Raw genomic sequence first — 24,202 nt, 5'->3', positions numbered from 1 at the left:
GTCAAATAAGCCCACATTATTTCACACACTGAAAGGGTTTTAGCATTTTATAGTAATACTGTAAACAAAAGATTAAAAGTCAAAATATTATACAGACAGAATGACACTGATAAATACAAGGTTTGGAAAAAGGCAAAAAAAGCTTTTCCTTTCCTCTGCAGCATTTTGTAAAGGAAGAGCAAGTTTGTTTACAGGGGAACAAGAGATCTAGTCCTAAAAGAAAAACACACCTTTGTTACTTGAGGTGCTACAAACTCTGTGACTGCAGTGCTGTGAGTGGAGGGTTCCTGAACTTGCTGCTGAGGGTTCCTGTGGGGTGTGGACCACTCTGATTTCAGTGTAGCTGGAGCAGGGGCTGGCAGTTACTTAAGTGTCCCTTGGTTTTGGATCAAAGGCAGGTTTAAATAAGTGATAAATTACACCATAGCTCAGTGTCACCCTGCTTTGGAAAGCAGGTAAGATATGTTAAAGAACAGCACACAGTGGTGTCCTGGGAGACTAAAAAATACCACCTGCTGCCTTTCAGCCATTATTTAAGGAAAAGTTCCTAGAAGATTCTCAATGTGCTTAATGAATTGCCAGTTGCATGATTTTGAAGTAGGTTTCACAAAGGTCATTTGCAGTTTTAATCCCAGCCTGCCTCTGCTGTCAGGCTAGAGCTGCTTCTCGGGTTGAGAAGGGCAGAAAGGAAATAGAACCCCACAGTGAAGAACATTAATTTACTGGGCTGTCACCTCCTCTCTCCATTCCTTCCCTCCCTCAGACTCTGGGAGCCAGACAGCACCAGGAATCCAGCAGTGCAGTGGCACTTGTGCTTGGATATATCCACACAAACACACCATGGCTGGCTCCTGGGTAGGGACAACACACTTTGAAATGGGACAGAGGCAGAGGCAGAAATCAGTGATTTCCTGCTCCACCTAAAATTCAGACTCCCAAAAATATTCTCATTTTTAAATTATGGACTGACACACTTCTGTGAACTGTTATGGACAAAGAAATCTGGAGCACACATGGCCACTGGGGCCAGGCAGCCTGGCAGGCGTTACTCAGCAAGTTGTCAAATTTTGAAAGATTTGCATAAAAAACTTAGGAGATATGAGAAATGTTTTCACATTTGGATATGTTGAGGTACAGAGGTTATGTGCTGTGGCAGACACAGCTGCTTTTGCACTGGCACTCTTCTAACTTTTTTTTTTTTTTTGTTAATAAGCACAGAAATCTTTAGTGAAATTGCATCTGGAGTTACTGAGAAATGCTGCTGCAAACAAGACTGTGCCTCAAAGATGACAGGAAAATTCTGCAGGAAACTTAACAATGAATTACTAACTCAGAAACAAAGGATAATATTTTAACCACTAATGCCCTAAAATAACATCAAACATATATATTAATGGCATAGTGACAACTAAAAGAAATAACTATTAAGTTTCAAATTCCTTCCAAAACAGATAAAGTGACAAAGACCTTGTAGAGTTACACGTAACAAGCTTGGATGCCCACAACTACTACTGGTTTAGCAGACTAAAAAAAAAAAAACAAAACATATTGCACAACAGTTGATATGGGAACAGAGAACGTTGGGCTTGCACCCCGTTACCAGGACAAACCTTCTTCCTGCTGGGAGCGGTCCCTGGAGCCTGGGGAGCCTCAGCCAGCAGGATCCCAGCAGGGGAGGCTCCAGAGGGATGGAGATGCTGCTCTCCCATCTGTGCAGTGGTGTCAGAGCAGTTCCACAGCAGGATCTGAAAGCAGAACGTGGCCCCAAGGAAACATCTACGAGAGCTCGGTACAGCGCTGGGACATGAGAGTGGCTCAACAGCTACTTGCAACATGCTATTATCCATAACTACACTGGCAACACAGGCACAAAATAAGGCAGTGGGTTAAATTAATCATAAAATTGTTAGAAAACATGCAAAAATAATACTGAGTTAAAAAAAAAAAAATTCTTGCCCCTTGAAGTTTGTTTTTTTTCCTTGTAAAAATGCGCATAGTTCCACACCTACATGTTGAAATCCAACCTTTAAAAAAAACCCCAGAGTAAAAAGCCCCGAGTGCCTCAGTTGTTGTTCTCTTTGGTTGTGATTGTGACCAGCTGCTTGGCAGCCTTGGCGATGTCGTAGGCGCACTGGATGACCTGCTGTGTCACCAGCTGCATGTCGGGCGCGGGGCTGGGCTCGGCGGGCAGCGCCTTCCTGCACTCCGACTGCAGCCTGTAGGCACTGGATGTCAGCAGGCGCAGGGAAGTCCTCACCAGCTCCGACTTGGGCTTCTGGGAAGGGAAAACAGACGCTGGAACAACAGGCAGAACAACACAACCTTTCAATTAGCCGGGAGTGCTCACAAGGGCTCTTTGATGCGGCCGAGCCCCGATTCCCCTCGTGGCAGCGGGCGGAATTTCTCCCTCCTCTCGGGGAGATCCCGAAGGGCTGCCAGGCAGCAGGCAGGAATATTGCTCCGTGCCCTCCCTTAGGAAGTTACTCATGCACATTTCTGGTGGCTGTTTACAGTCCCAGCCCACGTCCTGGCTGGCAGGAGGGGACAGCATGTCCAGGATGATGGGCGCAGGCGGGACAGCAGCCTTGGCTCCTTCCTTGCAGTTTTGGAGAGGTGGGTAAGAATTTATAAGAACTTGGTCATGGGGATTTCACTCCCTAAATTTGCTGTGAGCAAACAGATCACCATGGATGGATGGAGGGAGGGATGGAGGGAGGGATGGATAACAGATCTAAATGTGGCTGCAGAAAAGAAATCCAGGTGATGGCACTGAGATGGAAAAGGGGGTGATGAGTCTGGTGAAATTCCCATATAACTGCACAACTCTTCATGCCAGATCCAAGCACCTCCAGTTTTGCACAGTTTTTAAGAGTTTTACATTCAAGAGTACAATGAAAGGCCTGGACTCCCACTTCAGCCTTTACCAGCTGCCATGCTAATAAATATAAAGGTGCATCATAACCCCACCCTTTCTCCCTACCATTTTCATTTTGAAGGGAAGTAATTTTTGATTTTCATTCTGAATGGGAATTACCCATAAAGACTGAGGCCCAAACTGATGGTGGCAGGTACTTACTTTTGGGAACAAGGCTGCCATTTCTGTCACTGCCACATGTATTCTCTCGGAGCACGGTATATAGCTGCAGAAAGATGCCCTGGGTTATTCATTGTGTAGAGACCCCCTTCCCTCTTCCACTTCACTGCTCAGTGACTGTTACTCTAAAAACAACCATGTGACTTCAGAAAAAGCAAGAACTTAACCAACAGTGCACAATTATTTCTTAGATTTTTCATTGTTTTTCAGAGTTGGTTTAAAGGAATAACTGTTCATACTCTCAGGAAAGTCTCCATTTGTGTTCAACTCCAGAACACCAAGATGCCTTCTTGAATTAATTAATACCCAGTAAATAGACAAGGCAGAGTTCTCACACACATGCATCCCCAAACTACCAACTGCATTCACAGTCTGTGAATTCTAAATATTCACTAATTCTGATGAATTAGTTAACAAAAAGGCAGATTCCATGAATCCTCACAGATTTCACTTCTGATTTATATACCAAATGAAAAACTGGTCTGTTCAAAATAGAACTATTTCCCATAAGCTGCTGTGAATAGTGAAGTGTTAGTGTGCTCTCTCACAACTCTCATTTAAAAATATTCACTTTTATGCTTCAAAGACTCAATTTTAGCATAAGTTAGTTCACATGATCCAATCTTAAGCAAGAGAATCTCAAAATTCACAAAGCATTCAAGAAAACAATTCAGCATGTGTGGGTTATGGTAGGTCAGTGCCCTTTCAAGCAAAAAGAGTCCCCAAACCCACCCCCCCCGTCATGATTTATTTGATCTTCTTGCAATACCAAAGGTGCAAAAAAATCAGTCACTTGCAAATGCACTGAGAGAAAAGCAACACACTGGGGTCATTTTGGCAATGCAGGAAAATTGCTTCAAAAGGAGTATTTCCTTGTGTCTCAAGTCACATGAGTTCTTCCAAATAAACTAAAAGTGGAGAGAGGTCTTCCAAGTTCACCACAATTCCCCTTCTGCTGTGAAGTTAATGATTAATCTGCTCCCTGCAGCCACAGTGACGAGCACCCTACCTCATTAAAAAGTCAATTTACTGATTAAAACCTTCACTAACAAGGCAGAGAAAGCCCTGGGAATAACCTGAATGAGACACTCAGGTGAAAAACACATTTCACTGTATATTCTCTAGGTCAGCTGCTAAATTTCCAGTGTAGCCTGGAGGAATGGATTTAGTGTTTAAACACTCACTGTGAGATGCTCTGACACTGTGTTGGGTTTACACATTCCAGTGAGACATCAGGAAGATATTCAAGTAGTGACAGCTTGGAAAAGGAATCCCTCATTAGCAGTAAATTGTGTTAATCTCTTCCTCCAATCCTGACATTTGTTGGCTGGATTTGAACCTGGGCAGTTCTCTTTTAAAGAGCCTCTCAGGCAAATGTCACTTTTATTTTAGGCACTAGCAAACAATGTTTTGGTCAGGTTGGAAGGTACCATATAAACAGACATCTTTTTTCATGGATTTGGGATACAAATGATCTCATTTGACCCCCAGCTGTATAAACACTCGAGGGGCCTCAGCTGTCAGGTGTGAATATTCCACCTTGGGAATGTGAAACTCCTGCTACTTTTGCAATGGTGCTAAGATGCAGCAACCACATGTTTTGTTCATAAAATCACAGAATGGTTTGAGTTGGAAGGGAACTTCAAACCTCAAAGATTTCTTCCTAAAGGAAGAAACTCTTCCCTGTGAGAGTGAGAAGGCCCTGGCACAGAGAAGGTGTGGCTGTCCCATCCCTGGAAGTGTCCAAGGCCAGGCTGGATGGGGCTTGGAGCAAACTGGGATAGTGGAGGGGCTAGAACAAGGGGGGCTCTAAGGTCCCTTCTAACCCAAACTTTTCTGTGATCCCACAAACCAACCAAGCTGTAATTCAATTCATCTTGACAGGCAATAAAAACCAAAACAGAGCCAGGAGAATACACCAGAGCCAGCTCCAGCTCCAGGCTGTGGTTCTGCTCCCCACTGATACCTACTGGGAGCTGAAGGGGCTGTGCCACACCCCTGGCCTGGAGGGGCTGCCTGCAGCTCCCTCATCCCCTGCAGCATTTCATGCATCGCCTTCCACGACCCCTGTGCAGCCAGAGAGGGAGGGAGAGAGGCAGCAGAGAGAAGGAGAAAGGACACTGTGCCTGGGAGGCAGGGACAGAGGCCAGAGTACCAGGAGGCAGGGCCGGGCTGCTGGCTGCTCAGAGGCTGCAGGGGCGCTCGCTCAGTGCCGAGGCTGGGTCTGAGCTGGGATGGGCCCCCACGCTCCAAGGGCCTGCTGAGCCCATGGAGCACAGGGAGAGGGATGGGAGAGAGTGGGAAACAAAAGGAAGAAGGGGTTTCATTAATAGATGACACTCTTGCATTGTATTTTCTCACTCTCCAGTTAGCTATGCAGCACGCGATTTTTTTTCTCTACAACGTTCCCAGCATGAACTTGGAGGATGTGTTATTACATCCTCAAGTGTCTCATTTTGGTAAGGAAGCATTCCTCTGTGTTAAGGAAGCCAGGGAAGAGGAAAACAAAGAACATCAGCTTCCTAGTTCAGTGTTTTGCAAGATAACACTCATCTAAGCATAGGCAAACACCTCACTCCACGTGTGGTACAGAAAACAAAAATGCAGCATAACAGGCTTTTTAAAACCCTGATCAATTCAACAGCAAAAGCCAGGTATGCTGCATTGTTTCCTTCAATGATTATTTAAAAAATTCACAACTGTATAATGTGATACACATAAAAACTACACTCATTTAAAGCTTCTCTGTGTGAAACAAGCACCAAGAGATTGCACTGAAAAGGTTACACCAAGGGCAAAGAGCTCAGCACAAACACGGCAGAAGTCGTCACTCGGGTGAGAAGGAGAGGCCACGCCAGCCCTGCTAAAAATAGCAAAGTACAAGAAGGAAAAAACACAGAACAAAAGTGGCCCCATTGTTGTTCACTTCTCTGAGTGAGGCAGGAAGTGAGGGCTCAACACAAACCTCTGCTGCTTCTCCCAGGCACAGAGGGCACCGAGCTGGGGCCGCAGCACAGCCAGACCCAGCAGCTTGCAGGGCCAGGCTTGTGGAGCCCAGAGTGTTCCAGCCCAAAATGTGCTCACACCTGGAATATGTAACTTTGATTTACAGCTGTGTGGGGAGCAGCACCTGATGATCAGCAATGGTAGATCACTTTTAGGCAGCCACAGCTATACTGGAAATTGGTCAGGTGGGTCAGAATTTCCCTGTGGGAGCTGAAGCTGCTGCAGCCTGATGTGCTCAGTCAGTGTTCTGCTTACTCAGCTGGCTCTGTATCTAAAACCAACAGCTCAAAATACTTTTGCTGCTACAAAATTTCTCCTAATACCTCAATAGGAAAGCCAAATTCTCTCTGTTTCACAATTTGCTCCTGAAGCAAGGCTTGGTGTAACTATCACACTGCAGGGTGTAATTACCTATGGACATGGAGGGGCGAAGACCCAAGAAAAACTTGCAATGAGTTTTCTACAACACATTTGATTTGTATCTATTACAACCCAGGTTTTGCAGTAGGACTCACGAGTTAAGGGCAGGCCAGCAGCACTGCAGCCAGGACCCACTCACAAGGGGCAGGTCACTTGTCCCCAACCTGCCCTGTGGCACTAAGGACACCACAGACCTACACATTTTACAGGTGTGAAATAGCAGGGCTGTATTTCACATTCACCTGTGGTAAAGATGAAAACACCTGAAGAATTCCCTTTGTTTTCTCACCACCTCCAGGGCTTTTCCAGCCCTCCCTCCTTACCTGTCATGTTTGTTCTCCTGTGCTGCCCGCAGCAGCTCCTGGATGTTCTTGGTGATTTGCTCTGTTTTCCTGATCACATCTTCTGTACTGGGCAAACTGGAGCTGGGGGCTGGGTCTGTGTCCTCAGGGATGGAGCCCTCCCCCTGCCACACCATGCTGCGCTGCCTGCCCTTCCTGCCCGACCTGCAGGGAGCAGAGCAGGGCTTGGCACAGGGACACAGCGGTGCCCTGTCCCCCCCAGGCTGTGCCAGCTGGGTCACAGCACCTACCCTGGCTCCTCCAGCTCCACGGGGGTGGTGGGGTTGTCATAGTCGCTCTCAGACACGCTGCTCTGCTTCTCCAGCTTGGAGGCCTGCAAGGAACAGATTTACTTCAGCCTGTGCAGGAGAGAGCAGCTCTGGGCTGGGCCAGAGCCATGTGCTGTGCACGGGGATTTGCTCCTTGCACAACAGCTCCTGCATTACCCTGGAGCTGCTGTGCCCCTCTCCCCATGCCAGGCTGCTGCTCAGCTTGTACCCAAAGCCCTGGGCACTGCCAGCACAGCCCCACCAGCCCCTGGACACCCAGCATGGCAGGACAGACAGACACAGCATCCTTCCCTGCCACTGAAACTGCCCCAGGGAGACACTCTGAGAGGCCACCAGGAGCAGAGGCCAAATGGAGAAGCAGCACCATGAAACAGGAGCCTGAACAGTGAATAAGAACCGCTGGAGAGGGAGAGAACCTCAGAGAAAAAGAGGCCAGACCAAGAGCAGAGCAGAGGCCAGAGGCCATGGTGGGGAGGCTGAATGCAGAGTGGAGAGGCCACTGCAAAATGGGAGCCCAGAACAAGGGCTGAAGACTGTGGCAATGGGAAAGCCAAAATAAAGACAGGAGAGAGATGGGGGAGCCCAAACTGCAGGTGGAAGACTGAGGGCATGTATGGGACTAATGAGACCTGGAGCTCAACACAATTTCGGGCCAGAGGGGTTAAAGACCATTGCAAAAGTGAAGCCCAAAACAGGGTGGGAGGCCAAAGTGTGAGGAACTGAGGCCCACTGAATGCTTAATACTGGGACAGAGCTGGAAGACCAAGGAAGTGAGAGTTCTGGATGCAACAAGGGCAGGAGGCCAAGTGGAAACTGCAATGAGAGCAGGAGGAATGCAAGGAAGCAGAGGCTGGATTGAGCTCTGTAGGCTCATTGCAAAGTGGGAGGCTGATCCCAGAGCAAAGGCTGAATGAAGAAAAGGATACCAAAATGAGCTTGGAGGGCAAATCCTCAGCCAGGCCCCAGGATCACCACACATCTGCTTCCTCAAGTCTTCTAAAAACTGCAAAGCTTCACCCAGGTGCCCAGCACGGTGTGTCTGGTGTCAAATACACCACGCTGGTGTCACTCTGATCACAGAGCAGCACTCAGGGTCCTTCACATTCCCAACAAGCAGCCCTGGGGCTCTCACAGAAACCCTGAAGTCACCAGGGTTAAACTGTAAGGGACACCTCCAATCTGCTTACCAAGTAATATTTCTGCCTCAAGGACAGACCAAAAATGTGACCAGGAACTGGTTTTCACTGGCTGAGATTCATACATTTGTTAAGCACTCATCTGATGTTAAACCCATCAATTCCTAAGTGAAGCACCTGGAGTTAGGAACCCCTTTTTTAAGTTACTCTGCACAGAAGGAAAAACCAGCATTTTTTGAACACTCTTCTCTCAGGACAGCTGGTAAAGATCAATTGTAAAAGTGAAATGTATTTTGAAGATAAGAAACTATTTTATGTAGAGTCTGACCTTTCCCCACTCCCAGGTGTACAGAGACAACAATCCAAATAGTGGCAAAGCTCTACCATCTGGTCAGAAATACAAACACCAGTGATGAATGACAACAAGAGGCTACTATGGAATCAGTAATATAGAATCAGTGGAAAATAAAAACAATCAACCAAACCCTGTGCAAGATTCTAGTACCAGACAGCACTGCAGCCAAACCCAGATTTCCATTTGGCCAAGCAGGATATTCCCTTGAAAGTTTTTTATTCTATTCCTACTTGCAAATCTCATATTTTCTGAGCTAATATGTCCAAACAGAGTCAAAATAAAAGGGGACAGAAGGAATGAAAAAGCAGGATCTGTGTCCTGGCAGAGAGAGACCAGAGTAAACATTTAAACCCCCAAATTTGTTATCTGTAAGGCAAACAGTCAATCAAGACCACCTGGATTGGTGCAAGCCACCAGCCCCCAAGGGAAGCAGCTTTGAAGCTGGGCCTCATGCAGTGCTTTTAGTCAGCAGGAGAGTTGTACATTGGCTTAGAAACATCAGTGAGAGCCTGGAAAATCAGTGTTCAAACAGCAGCCAGCTTGTCTTGGGGCTGTTGTGCAGCTGAAAGAGTGACCTGGAGAAGTGTGCATGGTGTTAAAGGCTGAAGATGTGAGGTTAGAGAGAGGCAAGAGCCCGGAGCTGGGGGCAGCAGGAATGGAAGGGAGGAAATTCTGCTCCATGCAGGCTGGAAGGCCAGGCAGTGAGGGGGGAAGAGAGAGGATGTGGTTCTGGGGAGATTGGCACCTCCTCCAGGGAAAAGACCGATGGGGAAGGTACTTAACCCTTCGTGTGCTCTCATCCCTCGACCAGGAAAGCGTGGAGGGGAAGGAAGGTAGAGATGAAGAGGAGGTCACAAACGCACTCCTCCCGATCTAAAAATGGGAAAGAGAAAAACCAAAACCAAAACACAAACAAACTCTTAACTGAAATCAAAAGAACATTCTTAAAACCATGGAGATGACATAAAGCAAGAATGATGTTGAGAATCTGGCTTAGGCTGAGGGGACTTAATCCCTTCAAAATACAATTGAATTCATGCTCTTTCTATACTGAGACTCCAGAGGTGCCAAATTCCATGGAGAACAAAAAAAAACTTCACCACATGCCAAATTAACTAACTCCACAAAACAAATCAATGCTTCAGAGCTGCCACTGCTGCCCAAATTTCCACCCAAATGACCATAGGACCTATACAAAGCACTGTCACATTTTGCACACTTTGTCACACACAAATGAATTCTGACATTTCTTGCTGCCAGAACTGTCATCATATCAACATGACAATATAATTTAAAATTTCATAGCTTAAATTAATTTAATTGATGGTGGGGATTGCCTCCCTTGGTGCATTCAACTATGTTCTGTGGAATGTGCATGGAATATTTGCCCTCCCTCATGCCAAAGGTAATTTCAAAATACATTTTAAAGGCCTTAATGATTTGACTGGAAGGAAATAAAAGACATTGCTACTAAGAGGGAAAGTTATTGTCAAAAATCCACACATTTTCAATGTGTGTCTGAAAGATACAGTCCTGTATTCCAGCCCACAGCGCAATCTAAGAAAGCGAAACAAAAAATTAACTGTGCTAATTAATTAAGTGTACTTGTTAATTAAATGCACTAGCATGTGTTGGGTCACTTCTATAAAGTGTGAAGACCTCAGTGCAAAATCCCTCTGGCCAACAGAGAACTCCCTCTCCACATCACACAGGAAAACACTAAACCAGAAGAATCTGCTTGACTGGCAGATCTAAACCATCTCCAGCCTCCAGTTCCAAATTCAGAACAAGAAACTGGTAGTCTGGGGAAAATTTTTCAATTTGATTTTATTTTTGTAAGGTGGTTATGAAGTTCCCCAAATTAATACCTGCATGTTTATCTCCAGAAATACATGAACTTTACCTACCTTCTTGGAATACTATTCCCCCCTCCCTTCCTGATTTTCAGACAATCACATATTGATATTTTATATACATATAGCATGGTTTAAAAAACCAGCTGAGCAGAAGCCAAAAGCTCCAGTCTCCATACTCCAGAACTGCTACAGCTTCTGCTTTTCAAACCATCAGGCTCCTGCAGACATGTTAATACAGCAAACATGAACAATTCTCACAGTTTTATCCCCCCTGGCCTTTTTTTCCCCCTCTGAAGCAGAAGCTGAGCGAACGAGCAGCGTCAGAAGAGGCAGCAAAGCAGAAGGTGAGAGGCAGCGCAGAAGCAGCAGCAGTTTTACTCACGTGTGGAGGGAAGGGCTGCAGCCTGGTGATGTTTTCCTCTGGGTAGGTGACCTCCCCCATGGGCAGGTAGGGCTTCTGCCCCGAGCCAGTCTCGTACATGGACATGGGCCTGCTGCCCCGGGCCGACGGGCGCCGCTTTAGGGAGGAATTGCTGCTGGGGTCTGGGTACTCAGAACCACTTTGCACCTGATAGATATTGGTTGTGGCCTGTCTTCTGAGGTTGGTATTTTCACTCTGGAGAGTTTGGAGCTGAAAGAAATGTTTAGCAGTGGGATTTGGTTTCCTAAGAGCAAGTGCCAAAAGCAAAGTGACCGCACGACACTCGCTTGTCAGCCGTACCAGAAAATCCAGGTACTGCTGCCTGGGGGGTCATTTCTTTTTCAAAATATTCTTGACTTGCTTGGTACAAGCATAGAAACACCTTTGTTCCAGATCTGGAAATATTTAGGTGCTGATTTCCAGCAGCTGCTGGGATGTAAACTAAAGTTAGATGTTAAAATTGGCCGCTGTAGCTCAAAACTCAAAAACACACGACCTGTTCCCTCCAGCCTGCTCTACTGGCACAGGAATCCTGGACAGAAGGAGGCTGTGGGGGAAGGACTGCCAACACAACAGTTTTCCAAGCAAAGGGATCCATTGCAGCAGCCAATACAAGGACCTAGAAGACTTTAACATAAGGCCAGTAAAATCTGACGATGCCAGAATTGCAGCACAGACACCAGAGGCAGCACAAAGGAATTTCAGCTTGCTCTGCAAAGCAAGGAGAGAGTTCAGCTTATGAAAATTAGGCATCAGCTATTGCTATCTAAGAAGCCAACAAGAAAGCATTCTAAAGCTTTTTATTATTATGAATTTATTTGATAGTGAAAATGCACCAATTCTGATTATTTTGTGGACTTGGAGTAAGTTTGCTATATTAACACATCAGAAAGAAAAGATGAAGTGAAGAAAAACTGTGGGACAGCAAGGATCTCCCTTCTGCTACACCATGAAAATATCCTAAAGCCTCATTAATTCATAGGCCCCAAAGAAATCCAATGTAAGTGAAAAATTAATTCAACTGATGCAAGAGAAATGCTGAAACCAATACAAGCTGCTGAAAGACCCTGAGGTCTCCCAGCGTTCACCAATCCAACAGAATAGAAGATAATTGGCACTTAACAGACAAGGATATTCCAATTAATCTGAGGGTAAACAGCCAGCCCTTTCTAGCCAGCCAGATAGGATAGTGAACTCAGATAAAAAATGTCCTTTACTCCACAAAAATATAGAGAAGTGCACACACACAAGGTGGGCTGGCACTTGATTCCTCATTGCTTAAAGCTGCTTATATTGAAGCAAGACAGCAAAAACACCCAAGACTTGCAACAACTGTCCTGTCACTTGGAAAACTGATGCTACAGTTTTGACATGAGTCAAATCAACCTTGTGATTTGCAGGGCTGGATCAGGACCACAAAAAACCAAGATTTAAAGCATGTGTTGCACATAAATATTTATAGTCTCACGTCTGCAGCTCCACTTCCAAATGAATTCTCTCACTATCCTAATACTGGATTATTTCATTCTCATTTCCAGCAATTTTATTCTGACAACCTGAGATACCCCAAGAGCTGGAGGGAAGGGCTCCTCTGTTACCTTTTTCTGCATAATCCTCAGCTCATCACTCAGGTTGATGTTCACTTTCATTAACTGCTGAATCTTCACCTCAGAAGCCACCAAGGCATTTTTAACCTGCATATATTCCTGGGCTGTCACTGGTCCATCTGACAAGTCTGAATCCAAGCTCTAGGAAAAAGGAAGAGAAAAATGCTTACACCATTAAGAAGAAGAAAACAAGATAATGATATTTCAACAGCTTTTTATGTACTTTAAAGGCATCACAGTCCAAATTAAGTTGAAATTAATAAGAGCCATTAACCAGAATCATTTGAAGTCCTCTAGAAAAGCAATCTGAGGTCAGTCAGCTCTTAGCTCCTCTAAAAACATTTGCATCAGCATTTCAGTGATAAAACACTGTTTTATAAGGGCTTTTAAAAAATATGCAATAAAGAACTGAAAAGTTATGAAAGACAGACTGCTAAATATCCAGGGTGCATTTTCAGGGAACATTAAAGTAGAACCACCAGGTTTTACTGCCCTTTGATGCCATTCTGCATTATTCCAGGAATGGTTTAACTCACTTGGACACTATTGGGCTGCTGTGAGTATTTCTCCAGTAAGAAGCAGTAAATGTTTTTGAAATACCATGGAATCACTGATTTAGAGCTTTTTGGCAGATCCAATTATTTCATCTATGCCATTAAATCTGTATCTTGTCTCCAGCCATACACATTACTTTTCTAGAGAGGCTTTTTTTTTTTTTTACAATAAAAAATCCTTAAGCAACAACATTTAAGAAAGTTCATAGACTGAGGCAGGATTACAAAATTAATTAAAATATTAATTTTCTGATAATTTATGCAAATTACCTTTATTAATAACACTTGGGGGTGTATCACTATTTCAATCCTACCTTTTGCCTGTTTGATTTAGCTGCATTTGTTTCCAGATCTGTATCTTCATCTGAAGCAACACTGTCATAATCAGGCTGGTCATTGTCCTGACTTTCACTGCTGTGCTGATTGCTGATTGATTTCAGTATCAGCTCCACATTTTCTGCAGAGCAACACATGAAACACATACTAATAAGAAATAGAAGTTCATAATTTGGAAAAAAATTTAATTTAGATCCACCTAGGAGGAAGGAATGATTACTGTCCAAAACTTCAAAGTATTATGGTTTTGTCGTTTTATTTCTTCTAAGTGTTTAGGCAAATTAAAATAAGTCATGAGAATCCTTTAGCAGCTTAATAAAATTCATATAAATTAAAAAAAAACCCAAGAGACTATATTGGACAAATGGATATCAGTTTGCAAATGAAAAATATAGAGAAATATTAAATATAGGGAAATATTTGGTATTTTGTCTCCAGAGGGAAAAAGATGTATGAAAACAGTATCTAGCTCTCTCTCTCATAATTCAGCTCTGCTGAGGGGTTCTGGGAGTGACTGAGCTACTGAAGAAGTGCCTGCAAAGGAGCTGACAAGAAAAACTCACTCACCTTTGGAACCAGTGAGAGAATTCCCCTGCTGTCTTCGTTTGGCATCACTTAAAATGTCAATAACCAGTGTAGCAAACTCGTGGGCATTAAATCGAGCCAATTTCTGCCTTCCCTAAGTTCAGAATAAAGCAGAGAAAAGAAAAGTACATCCTGTATCAGAAGAACAGTAGAGTCCCCAGGAAAAACTAAAACTACACACTTGGAGCTGACTGTTCAACTACATTTATTGCAAAAAGTGTGATTTAAAAGGGAAATATGAAATTATTTTAACCTCTTTCCAAGCAGATGCAACTCTTCTACAATAATGAAATGCAGTAAAGCAATATTACTTAGGCCTACTTAATTATCTGGGCTATGATATTATTTTTTACAGCATTGAGATTTCATACCTGATTCCTGGTTGAGGAATATTCAGGATTTACAGGAAGAAAAGGGACCACAGTGGTCTCTGTCACGAGTGTGCTGTGGTTCTGGGTAGCAAGCCAAACTGCTCCAGAGGAAAAAAAAAAGAAGAGGGAATAACCTTCCTGTACTGCTTGACAGTATTTCTTTGTCAAATAAAAGACTGCAATTTCAAACACAAACACAATCAATTCAGAGGAAAGCTTTTCCCCAGAGGGTTTTCTACTCTGTGAAAAACACAAGATTTTTTTCAATTAACATCCCCTTCAGGCAATGCAAGACAAAGAAACTCCCCTCAGCAGTAATTGCTGAATACAGAAGCACTTGAGCAGAACATGTGCTTGGATTGGAATCTTGTATGTAAAGTGACAATCCAGACTTGTTTTATTTCATTCCAAAAAGTCTCACTCACCTGCATCTGTTTCCCTCCTGTCAACTTCATCATACACATCCATGGCAAGTTCTTCAAATAAGTGGTTGCTTAGCTAAGGGTAGAGGAAAATAATGACAGTTTGAAAGGAAATGAAACCCAGCAAGATCTCTGATAACAGAAAATAACAGAGAAAATGTAAGAGCACAAGTCTGCTCTTTTCTCCAGGCTCTGTAATCCACAGAAATGCTCCTTTCTCAGCCTGCATAGGCAGCAGAGATGCATGACGACCCCATTTCTAGGTACAGAAACAACCATCCTGTTCTACACTCCTTTCCTGGTCAATAGATTTTTTTTCCTCTCCCACAAGAAGACCTTTTGTGTTTGGGGTGAGGCAGAGGCTCTGTGGGAATAAGGTACCAAATGCACTGGAGATGTGAACTCCAATGAACAGTGAAGGATCACAAAATATTGGTGTCTTTCAAGCTGCTCCTACATCAGATGGGTCCTGACAGATGTGAGTGTGCCACATCTAGAAAAGGAGTTTTACTTACAGACTGAAGCTTCTTCTTGGCTGCTTTTGCCAGTTCTGATACATCCAGACTGCTATGAAAACAAGAAGTGATCATTACATCCACAGCATTTCATGGCTTCTACATATCCAAATTCTACATTTTGGTAACTCAGTGATTAAAATGTCACTTTTACCTTAAACCCCCTAATATTTCAGTGTTTTTAGCATTGTTTTTAACACACTGATGTTATTAATATTGCTACTATAACATCCCAATTTGCATATTATTAAGCTTTCTTTTTAAATTTAAATTTAAATAATACCAAAAATTCTTTGGAATATGAATACCCACAGGTTTTTACCCACACAATTTTTAAGTTTTTCACAGATGTTTTGCAAGCAGGAGGGTGGACAGTGGTTTACTTACAGCCGTCTTATTTCCAATTGCACAGCAATAAAAGAGGAACAGGAACTTAAAATTAGTAGTTGATACTTCTAATACAAATCTGATTTCATTGATCATAATCAAAAGTTAAAAGCATTAAAAAATCAGGAAAGTACTTAATTGGTCCTTAAATTATTTCCACAATCTGCTTCCTAGGAATTCCCCACGTGTGTTCCCTTCCCAGAAATGTCTCACCTTCTCCCTGCATTTTAATAAATACAATCAGCTTCTATAATTTTCTGAATTTGTTGATATTCCAATATTCTTTCTATGAAAAAAAGCTTTCAAGACTAATAAAGGCACACATTAAAAAGTTAGAATAGCAACAAGCTTAAAAGGTATTTCAGAAAGGAAAGAAAACTTAATAATTAGGGTTTTTTTACTCTGATGTTTTCAGACATGTGATGGAATCAGCAACTTACCTGTCTGCCATCTGAGGTATAACAAAGTGCTGCCCATTTTTGTGCTCTAGAGTTGAAAACAAATTGCACTTTACAAGGTTGGTACTGGCCTACAGTTTTCAATAATAAGCATCAGGGAACACTAATTAATTTATCTTGCATGCAACTACTCAATTAAGGCTTATTAGTTGTATGGAAATCCCATCAAAAAAGAAAATTAAGTTCTAACAGAGGTACCTTTATGGTTAAAAATCTGTAAGTGTCCTTGTGTTCAAAAGGCACCCACTTAACACAACACTCCCCTGCTGTTGCACTTCAATTAGAACAAACTACTTGGAAGAGTTTCTACAGCATATAAAGAACATGTATTTGTGGAAAACCAGGAAGGAATTTTGTTTTTAATTTATTTCTATTTAAAACCCTGCAGTTTAATCCCAATTTTAAATGCATCATCCGTAATCATGCATCTTGTACCTTCTTTGGTTCTGTGTATTTTGTTTGAATATTTGGAAGGGATACAAAAAAGTGCAGTGCACAAATATGACACAGCAGAGTCTGAATGTCCTGTAAGTGACAGTGACATGTCTGAGGGTGCAGCTGTGGTGCTCACCTGGTTTCCTGCCACAGAGGTAGAAAGCCAACCTGTCTGTGAGCTCGTACTGGATCTCCACCAGCCTCTCTGCCAGCTCATGGTGCCCCCCTTGCCTGCTCACACACAGGGACAGGGGGCAGTCAGTGACACACAGAAATGGTCACACAAACAAACACATTCAGTACAAGCCAACACTGCACTGTTTGGTGCATCCACCCATCACAGACTCAGCCCAGTTCCACCCCCTCTGCCCCAACCCATCTCTGCAGTTGGGACATTCCTACAGCAATTCCCCAGCTAAGCCTCCCTCCTGGAGCCTGAACTTGCAGAAACTCTTCTCTAATTGATTTCCTGTCAGCTGCTAGACTGGCACAGCCTGTGTCATTGACATCATAGCTGATGTCTCAGGCACACAGAACACAGGCTGTTATCTGATAAAAATACTTATTCCTTATTTTTATTCATTCACTCTTTCAGGAAAAAGTACTATTAGCATTTAGCAGACAAATTATTTCAGGACAGAAATGTATCTTAGCAGGTCCATTGTGTGATTTATGGGCATCAGAGACTCCTACCTTGCATAATCAACTGGAGTTTTCCCATTGGAATCTTGAGTGCCAGGATCAGCACCATAAACTGCCAACAGTTCTGCTTGCAAAGTCTGTCCTGCCTTAGCAGCAACGTGCAGTGGGGTGTTTCCTTTCTCCTGCAAGAGATTAAGAAAAAATATCTACTGAACCAACAGGTCTGAGTAGAAGATTGAAATATAACATGAATCAGCTGAAATGAGTGTAAATAAGACAAACTGGAATGGATTTTATATCATCAAAATAATGAAAAAAGTGTTCCTACAGGATGGAAGAAGTTGGCTTGAGCTCCTAAGGAGAGTAGTCGCAAACAGGTCTCCAGATTCCCTGTCCTCACACTGGAATGGAGTTGCTGAAAAAGAAGCAGAATTATATTTAACACAGCAGCAAAAACAGTGATTCAGCAGTTGTTTTTCAGCCATGGTTTGAAAAACAAAAGTAGGCAGACTTCTCAGTACAGCTCTTTTGTATAAAGGGTTTTCTCCAAGTTCACCTCAATTAATGCCTCTCAATCATCACCTCCAGTGATACCCACAAAAAAGGGGCTTTGAGTTGAAGTCAAACTTTCTTTATTTATGTGATAGTGCAGAAAATCAGAAACAGCCAAAAGCAAGCAAGGGAAGTCAGTGAGATCTGCCTGTGCTGTCCCAGGAGGCACTGACCTTGCTGAGATCCTTGGCAGTGACACTGTCGTCCTCCCGGCATGGCAGGCGATGCACGAACGCTAACATTTGATATTTAGCTCTGATGAACTCTGCTTTGTTGGGACTGCAGAGAGAAATCCAGGCAAGAAGAAGGGAAAGGAAAGAAATGTCAATGCTTTCCTAATACAGATGTTCCAGAAAAAGAAAAAATTCACAAGTGAAGATTGAATCAGAGATTTGTGTGTTGCTGATGGCAAAGTTAGGCATGGAAAAATATTTTCATTAAAAAACAACCCAGAGCAGATTGTCTGACTATATAGAGAAAAAGTTCTGTTACAACCATCAAACATCTGCAGACTGTAACATGTGGTGTCTGTTTCTTAAAAGAAATACAGACTTTAAAATCATGCCAACTTAAGACCTATACTTACTCTACACAGCTATTTACATTTTAAAATGAAGCACCATAGTCAGGGACAAAAATCTCAGAACTTTTATTTAATTCCTCAACCAAACTCCATTTTGTTGGCAGCATTCAGTTAATTGAAACATATGACAAAGAAAAGTCCTTTGACTAAAGTGCAAGCAGAGCTCCTCACTATTCAACAGGAATCAATAATTCAGATAATTCAAGCACCGTATTCCTATTTCTGCAATAAATTTTAAACAAATTAATACTTGGAAATAAAAGAAAAGAGTAACTACCAAACACACAGAGGTTCCTATGTGTTGTCCTGTCACTTCTGGATAAAATAATCCCATTTCTGCAAGATATCAGTTCTGCATTTCCCACTTACTGCACTTTGTCCTGCGGGCTGGCCTTGCGCCGCCCGCTCATCACGGAGGCAGGGTCCAGCAGGGAGTGCTCCCAGATGGAGTTAGCACCATTGTTGTACAGAGTTTCCACCATCTGAAAGCCAGAACACACAGATATTTTGCTGTTGGCTGCATTAATCCACTGTCTGTAATTATTTTCAAGCAGGTACCAAGCTAACAGATTCCCACTCTGTGTGCCAGCATCTGTAACCTGCTGGGATATCATAACTGGGCACATGTTTAGGATGTTATGATGTGGAATTTAGTGAGAACCCCCTTAAAATTCTCTGCTCTTCCCAACAGCACCTCCAGTGAAAAGAAAATTCAGGTTGAAGCAGATGTACTGTGGAATTTCTTTCACAGATGTACTGGGAAAGAAAAGTTGAAGCGACCTTCCAAAGGAAAGGTATCAAATTCAACATGCAAAGATAATTCTGACTTTAGTGGTCCACCACAACAGAACAAGAGAAACAAAATGAGAATAACTTAGAAAAACAAAGCTTAAAAGGACCATCCCTCTCAAAAAAAAAAGGTTTAGTGGTTTAAATTACATTTTAAAAATCCCCATATCTGGTTTCAGTGGAGGAAAACAGCTTTCCTCTGTACCTGCAGCAGTGTTGGAGGCCACGGGGTGTGTTTGAGATGCCTCACTTGGGAGATGTGACGGCCCAGGCTCCTGTGCACACTGCAGCACTCATCACAGATCAGGATTCCCCTGTTTATGGATGCCCAGCAAGGATCTGCAAAAGAAGCCATCCACTATAACACAGGAAGTGACACGACCTTGGATTGCAAAAGCAGAGTCTAAAATGAGCATTTTAACCTTCCCTGCTTGGCCATTGTGTGAGCCTGTGAATGGCCCAGCTTTGCTGGGGCTCTGGATGCTGGGAAAATGGGAAACACCAGTCCTGGCACTCATGGGGGATGTGGGATTCCAAGGACAGTGAGAAGATCTGCAGCGGAAATTTGGGGAAAAGCCCCACTGCTTGCAGTTCTTCTTGTGAAAACACTTTCCTTTCTAAACATAACAAAACATTGAATTTATCACCACCTTGAAGTGCTTTACTTGTTATTTGTGGACTCCCACAGAAGCATTCCTAACAACAGTGCCTACTTGCTCTTTGAAAAAAAAACTCTGCTGTTTTGGGATTTTTTTAAAACTTGTCAAAAAATACTTTTCAAAACCACAAAATTTTAAAAACACAAAGTTACCACAGCACTTTTCCTCTACTACTCAGTTCTCAGTTCTATATTATAACAACCTCTTTTAAATTTCCACTTTAAATAATAAAAACACACAAGAGTGTCATAATAAAGAAGGATACATATGTGCCAAGTCAGGGCTCAATAAAATCTGAAATTCTCAAGCGAAATAACTTCATCTTGCAGCAGATCCAAACTGAACCATCTTATAAGCAGCCCAGAAAGAAAACTGATGGGAAATGAAGTAGTAAATAAAATATATCAGCTACAAACATCAAAAGGCATAAAATCAAGTAGGAATGGTAGATTAGGTTGAAACAAAAAATGCCCACAGGACACCAAACAGGTCGCTCAGCTGCTCAGAACTCAGTCTCCAGAAGAAATTCCAATTTCTGTCAGTGACACGTGAAACTCAACGTGCCAGAACCCTGCAGGAACAGGCAACTGAGCAGCCAGACAGAGCTTCAGACCTAGCACATCCCAGGAGAACAAAAAAGGAAATCAAGATCTCCTTTATTTTGGAAAAAATCTTAATTTCAAATGCAGAGATGAGTCTGAGGCCAAATAAGTGAGTACAAGACTGCCTGGTATTTGATGAGAGAACTTCTGAGTCCTGTCAGAACACATCTGAGCACTGGTGCATCATATGGAAAAGTCTCCTCTGACCCACACAAATGGACTGAATCCCTGCAAATGAGATGTGATTTCTCAGGTTTCTGAGCAGAGTGGATGATCTGGGTGTGCTGCAGGCAAACCTGTCTGAGCCACGAGGGACAGCAGCATCTCCTGACCCACCAGAACCAGCCCAGCCCACAGCCAAATTAAAGCAGGTGAGATAAAAAAAAACAACAATTTGTTAAAAAACAAATTAAAACAAGCACATTGAACTCCTTGTTAAATCATTCCATTATTTAACAATTTTGATTCCCGAGAAAAAAAAAGAACAGCAATGGAGTGAAGATGCATTCATGGCAACCTAACGACCCAAACTGAGGCAGCCTTCCAGATTAATGAGCCTGGTCCCTTCTTGTTAGAGACAACCTCATCACACATGGATGGGATCCTTAGGGATCCTTTCCCTTGCTCATTCCCAGGCTGTTTGTGAGCATTGCTCTGCATTATCAACAGGCAGCACTGGGGGTTTTCTTTATCTCCACCTCAACACCCAATGCCCCTGGATATTTCAGGTTTAAATTTAATGCAATGAAGCATCTGTCCTGGAATTTGAGTAATTTTTAAGAGGGACCTAATTATGGACTTGATCAGAATATGTTTAAGCCAGTACCAAAATATCAGAATCCCACAATCACTGAAAAGACCTCAAAGACTGAGCCCAACCTTAGACTGATCATCCCCTTGTCACCAGCCCAGAGCACTGAGTGCCACATCCAGGAATTCCTTGGACACCTCCAGGGATGGGGACTCCAAACCTCCCTGGGCAGCCCCTGCCAAGCCCTGACCACCCTTTCCATGAGGAAATTCCTCCTGCTGTCCACCCTGACCCTCCCCTGGCACAATTTAATGCAGTTTCCTCTCCTCCTGTCCCTGTTCCCTGGGAGCAGAGCCTGACACCCCCTGGCTGTCCCCTCCTGTCAGGAGCTGTGCAGAGCCACAAGGTCCCCCCTGAGCCTCCTTTTCCCCAGGTGAGCCCCTTTCCCAGCTCCCTCACCCTCTCCTGGTGCTCCAGCCCCTTCCCAGCTCCATTCCCTTTCCTGGACATGCTACAGCCCCTCCAGGTCTGTCCTGGAGCGAGGGACCCAGAGCTGGACAAATCAACTGAGGGGCCTCAGTGTCCAGCTCAGGGCTGGTCCCAGCCTGGCCCTGCTGCCCACAAAGGTTTTGATACAAAGGACAATCAGGGAGAGGCTGCAGGGCCAGGCAGGCGCTTTCAGGAACCTGCAGGGTGGTTCAAAACAGGAAGTGTGAGATGAAGACAAACCCGGCCCTGGGTCTGAGAACGGAGCTCCTGCCTCGGGATAGGAAGTGCAGCACAAGAGCTCCTGTAAGATCACCCCCAAGGGGTCAAAGAAAACCCTCCACACTCTGCCTCTGCAGAGACAAAGGGGGCATTGATGAGCTTCCAGGGGAAGCAATAATTAATGCAGGTGCTGGGCACACCCACCCTGGTGCAAAGGCTGCAGCCCCCAGGTCTCCTGACACAGCCCCCCTGCACCCAGAGAAAAACCCTCTGGCTTAGCTAAAGGAAGGGGTTGATTGGTTTTATTTACAAAAAGATTAAATTAAGATTTCTTTATATACAGATAGATTTCTAGTAATTAAGTTAAGATTTCTTTATATATGTGGATAAGCCATAGATTTTTAGTAAATAAGTAAAGAGCTGGCAGTGCTCTAATGTCATGATAAAAGGCAGGGTTACAGGATTACCAGACAGTGATTCTGATACCCCCAGGAGCTTAAGGAACACAATTCACACAGCTTTATCTCCGAGTCACAACACCCCTGAGGTGTGCAAGCATAGATAGGCTACCTTGTGTGATAGGGAAAATTGCCTGCCTGAGAGATGCCAGCTCCACTGATTGTAAAACCAAATTTCTATAGGGGTTCAAGTAGAATCCCAGAATCCCAGACTGGTTTGGGTTGGAGAGAGCTTAAAGCTCACCCAGTTCCAATCCCTACCATGAGCAGGGACATCCATTATCCCAGGCTGCTCCAAGCCCTGTCCAGCCTGGCTTTAGACACTTCCTGGGATGGGGCAACCTTCTCTGGGCAACCTGTGCCAGGTCCTCACTACCCTCTCAGGGGAGAATTCCTTCTGTAGAAAGAAGAAAGTAACTTTCTGGAAGTGAATTAGGAACTTTTATCGTTTTTTTAAAACATAACTCAGATTAATAAAAGTTGTTCATCCTTCTCCCACATCCTATCTTCTGCCAACTCAAGTGTTATCTACACTACACAGATAGCTACGTTACACATGTAACAATAATGTATTATTATATTAGTGTTTCAATTCATTTCAGTATGTGCATAATCCTGCCCAGAACACAAACAGCAAAAACTGGAGAGACAGAAAAGACACAGACAGAGCTGATAAAAATAAAACAGGTTTAGATACAAGAGCAGCAGAACTACAGATGATCAGGAGATGCAACAGCCTTTCTAAAGACAAGATCTGTTTCCATACACTCCCAAAATGATCTGCAGTGGGCTATGTCAGCCCAGAGCAGACACTGAGCGTCCCAGACACCTCAGCACAACTTTCCTTGGAAGTCTGGGACACCTACACCCAACCCCGGCCGTGGGACAACGCCCAGCTTACCTGGGAGGATGCAGAGGGGATGGATGCTCCGAGCCCAGCCCGGTCTCGCCCTCCCCGCTCCCCCAAAGCAGCCCGGTCCCTTCCAGTGACACATTCCCAGCCCACGCCCTCCTCCCACCTTTCAGCCCCGTGACTGGAAGGTGCATTTCTGTCAGCTTTCCTCCTTCCCAAACCGGGGAGCTCCGCGTTTCCTCCACACCGGAGCTCTCCAGGATGCCCCCGGAGCTCTGCCTGCCCCGGCCTCGGGAGGGGCGGCGGTGCCGGCGGGACCCGGACGCTCGGACACGGAGTTATATCCCAGCCCTGCAAGTGTCCCAGGCCGGGCTGGCCGCGGCTTGGAGCAGCACGGGCTGCTGGAAGCTGTCCTGCCCGTGGGCTTTAAGGTCCCTTCCCACCCGAACCCTCCCGCTCCATCACAGGTGCAGCGCCGGCCGCTCCGGGGCGGTGACACCCCCGGGCCAGCGGCGCCCCCGCGGCCCCCGGCCCGAGAGGGGTCGGCGGGACGAGCCCGCGCGGTGCCGGTGGCGGTGCCGTGCCTACCCTGAGCGCTGCAGTCGGCGCACACCTCGCTGCTCCTCAGGCGCTTCGCCATCGCGGGACCGGCGGCAGCGGCGGCAGCGGGGCCGGTAACGGGCCCCGCCAGCCCCGGGCCGGCCCCGCGCATGCGCGCCGAGCCGCCCTGTGCCGCTCCGCATGTCGCCCGTGCTGCCATCTTTACTGCTGGCACCGGCCTGCCTTCAACTGAGCTCCGGTTCAGCGGCGCAGCACTGAGCGCTCCCGCCTGGGGCTGCGCCAGCTCGCCCGCTGCACCCTCTCGGCGGGGTGACGGGTGAGACGACGCTTCGGAAGGCTGGTGGAAGAGGCCGCTGTGCAGCAAGCCCTGCCCTCACCCGCCATGGCGGGCGGGCGAGCGAAACCAAGGCCGGGGTGAGAGCAGCCGGCGCTGAGCGCTCCCCCCGCGCGGAAGG

The 24,202-nt window shown here is 44.8% G+C and overlaps 1 protein-coding gene across 8 annotated transcripts; it reads right to left on the bottom strand.

Annotated features, from left to right (window-relative positions):
• Positions 1 to 41: 41 nt before the first annotated feature.
• Positions 42 to 23,890, bottom strand: GIT2 (GIT ArfGAP 2). Of its 8 annotated transcripts, none has more exons than XM_084217189.1 (21): positions 23,775 to 23,890; positions 19,361 to 19,494; positions 18,736 to 18,848; positions 17,957 to 18,062; positions 17,560 to 17,646; positions 17,283 to 17,413; positions 16,726 to 16,820; positions 16,137 to 16,182; positions 15,310 to 15,361; positions 14,798 to 14,870; positions 14,373 to 14,470; positions 13,984 to 14,095; positions 13,395 to 13,537; positions 12,518 to 12,667; positions 10,881 to 11,129; positions 9,426 to 9,515; positions 7,113 to 7,195; positions 6,844 to 7,026; positions 5,250 to 5,354; positions 3,077 to 3,140; positions 42 to 2,275 (listed from the first exon to the last, which is right to left on the bottom strand). In XM_084217189.1, exons 1-21 carry the CDS (start codon positions 23,824 to 23,826, stop codon positions 2,063 to 2,065), a joined length of 2,379 nt encoding a protein of 792 aa, XP_084073315.1. In that variant the 5' UTR covers positions 23,827 to 23,890; the 3' UTR covers positions 42 to 2,062. The 8 variants fall into 8 exon arrangements, with proteins under 8 accessions (XP_084073315.1, XP_084073316.1, XP_084073317.1 ...); XM_084217190.1 differs by having other exon boundaries at positions 5,250 to 5,351; XM_084217191.1 differs by having other exon boundaries at positions 15,310 to 15,358.
• Positions 23,891 to 24,202: the final 312 nt, after the last annotated feature.

This window comes from Fringilla coelebs, assembly GCF_963513975.1.
Source record: "Fringilla coelebs genome assembly, chromosome: 17".
Lineage (NCBI taxonomy): Eukaryota > Metazoa > Chordata > Aves > Passeriformes > Fringillidae > Fringilla > Fringilla coelebs.
This window is presented reverse-complemented; position numbering and strand designations above follow the sequence as displayed.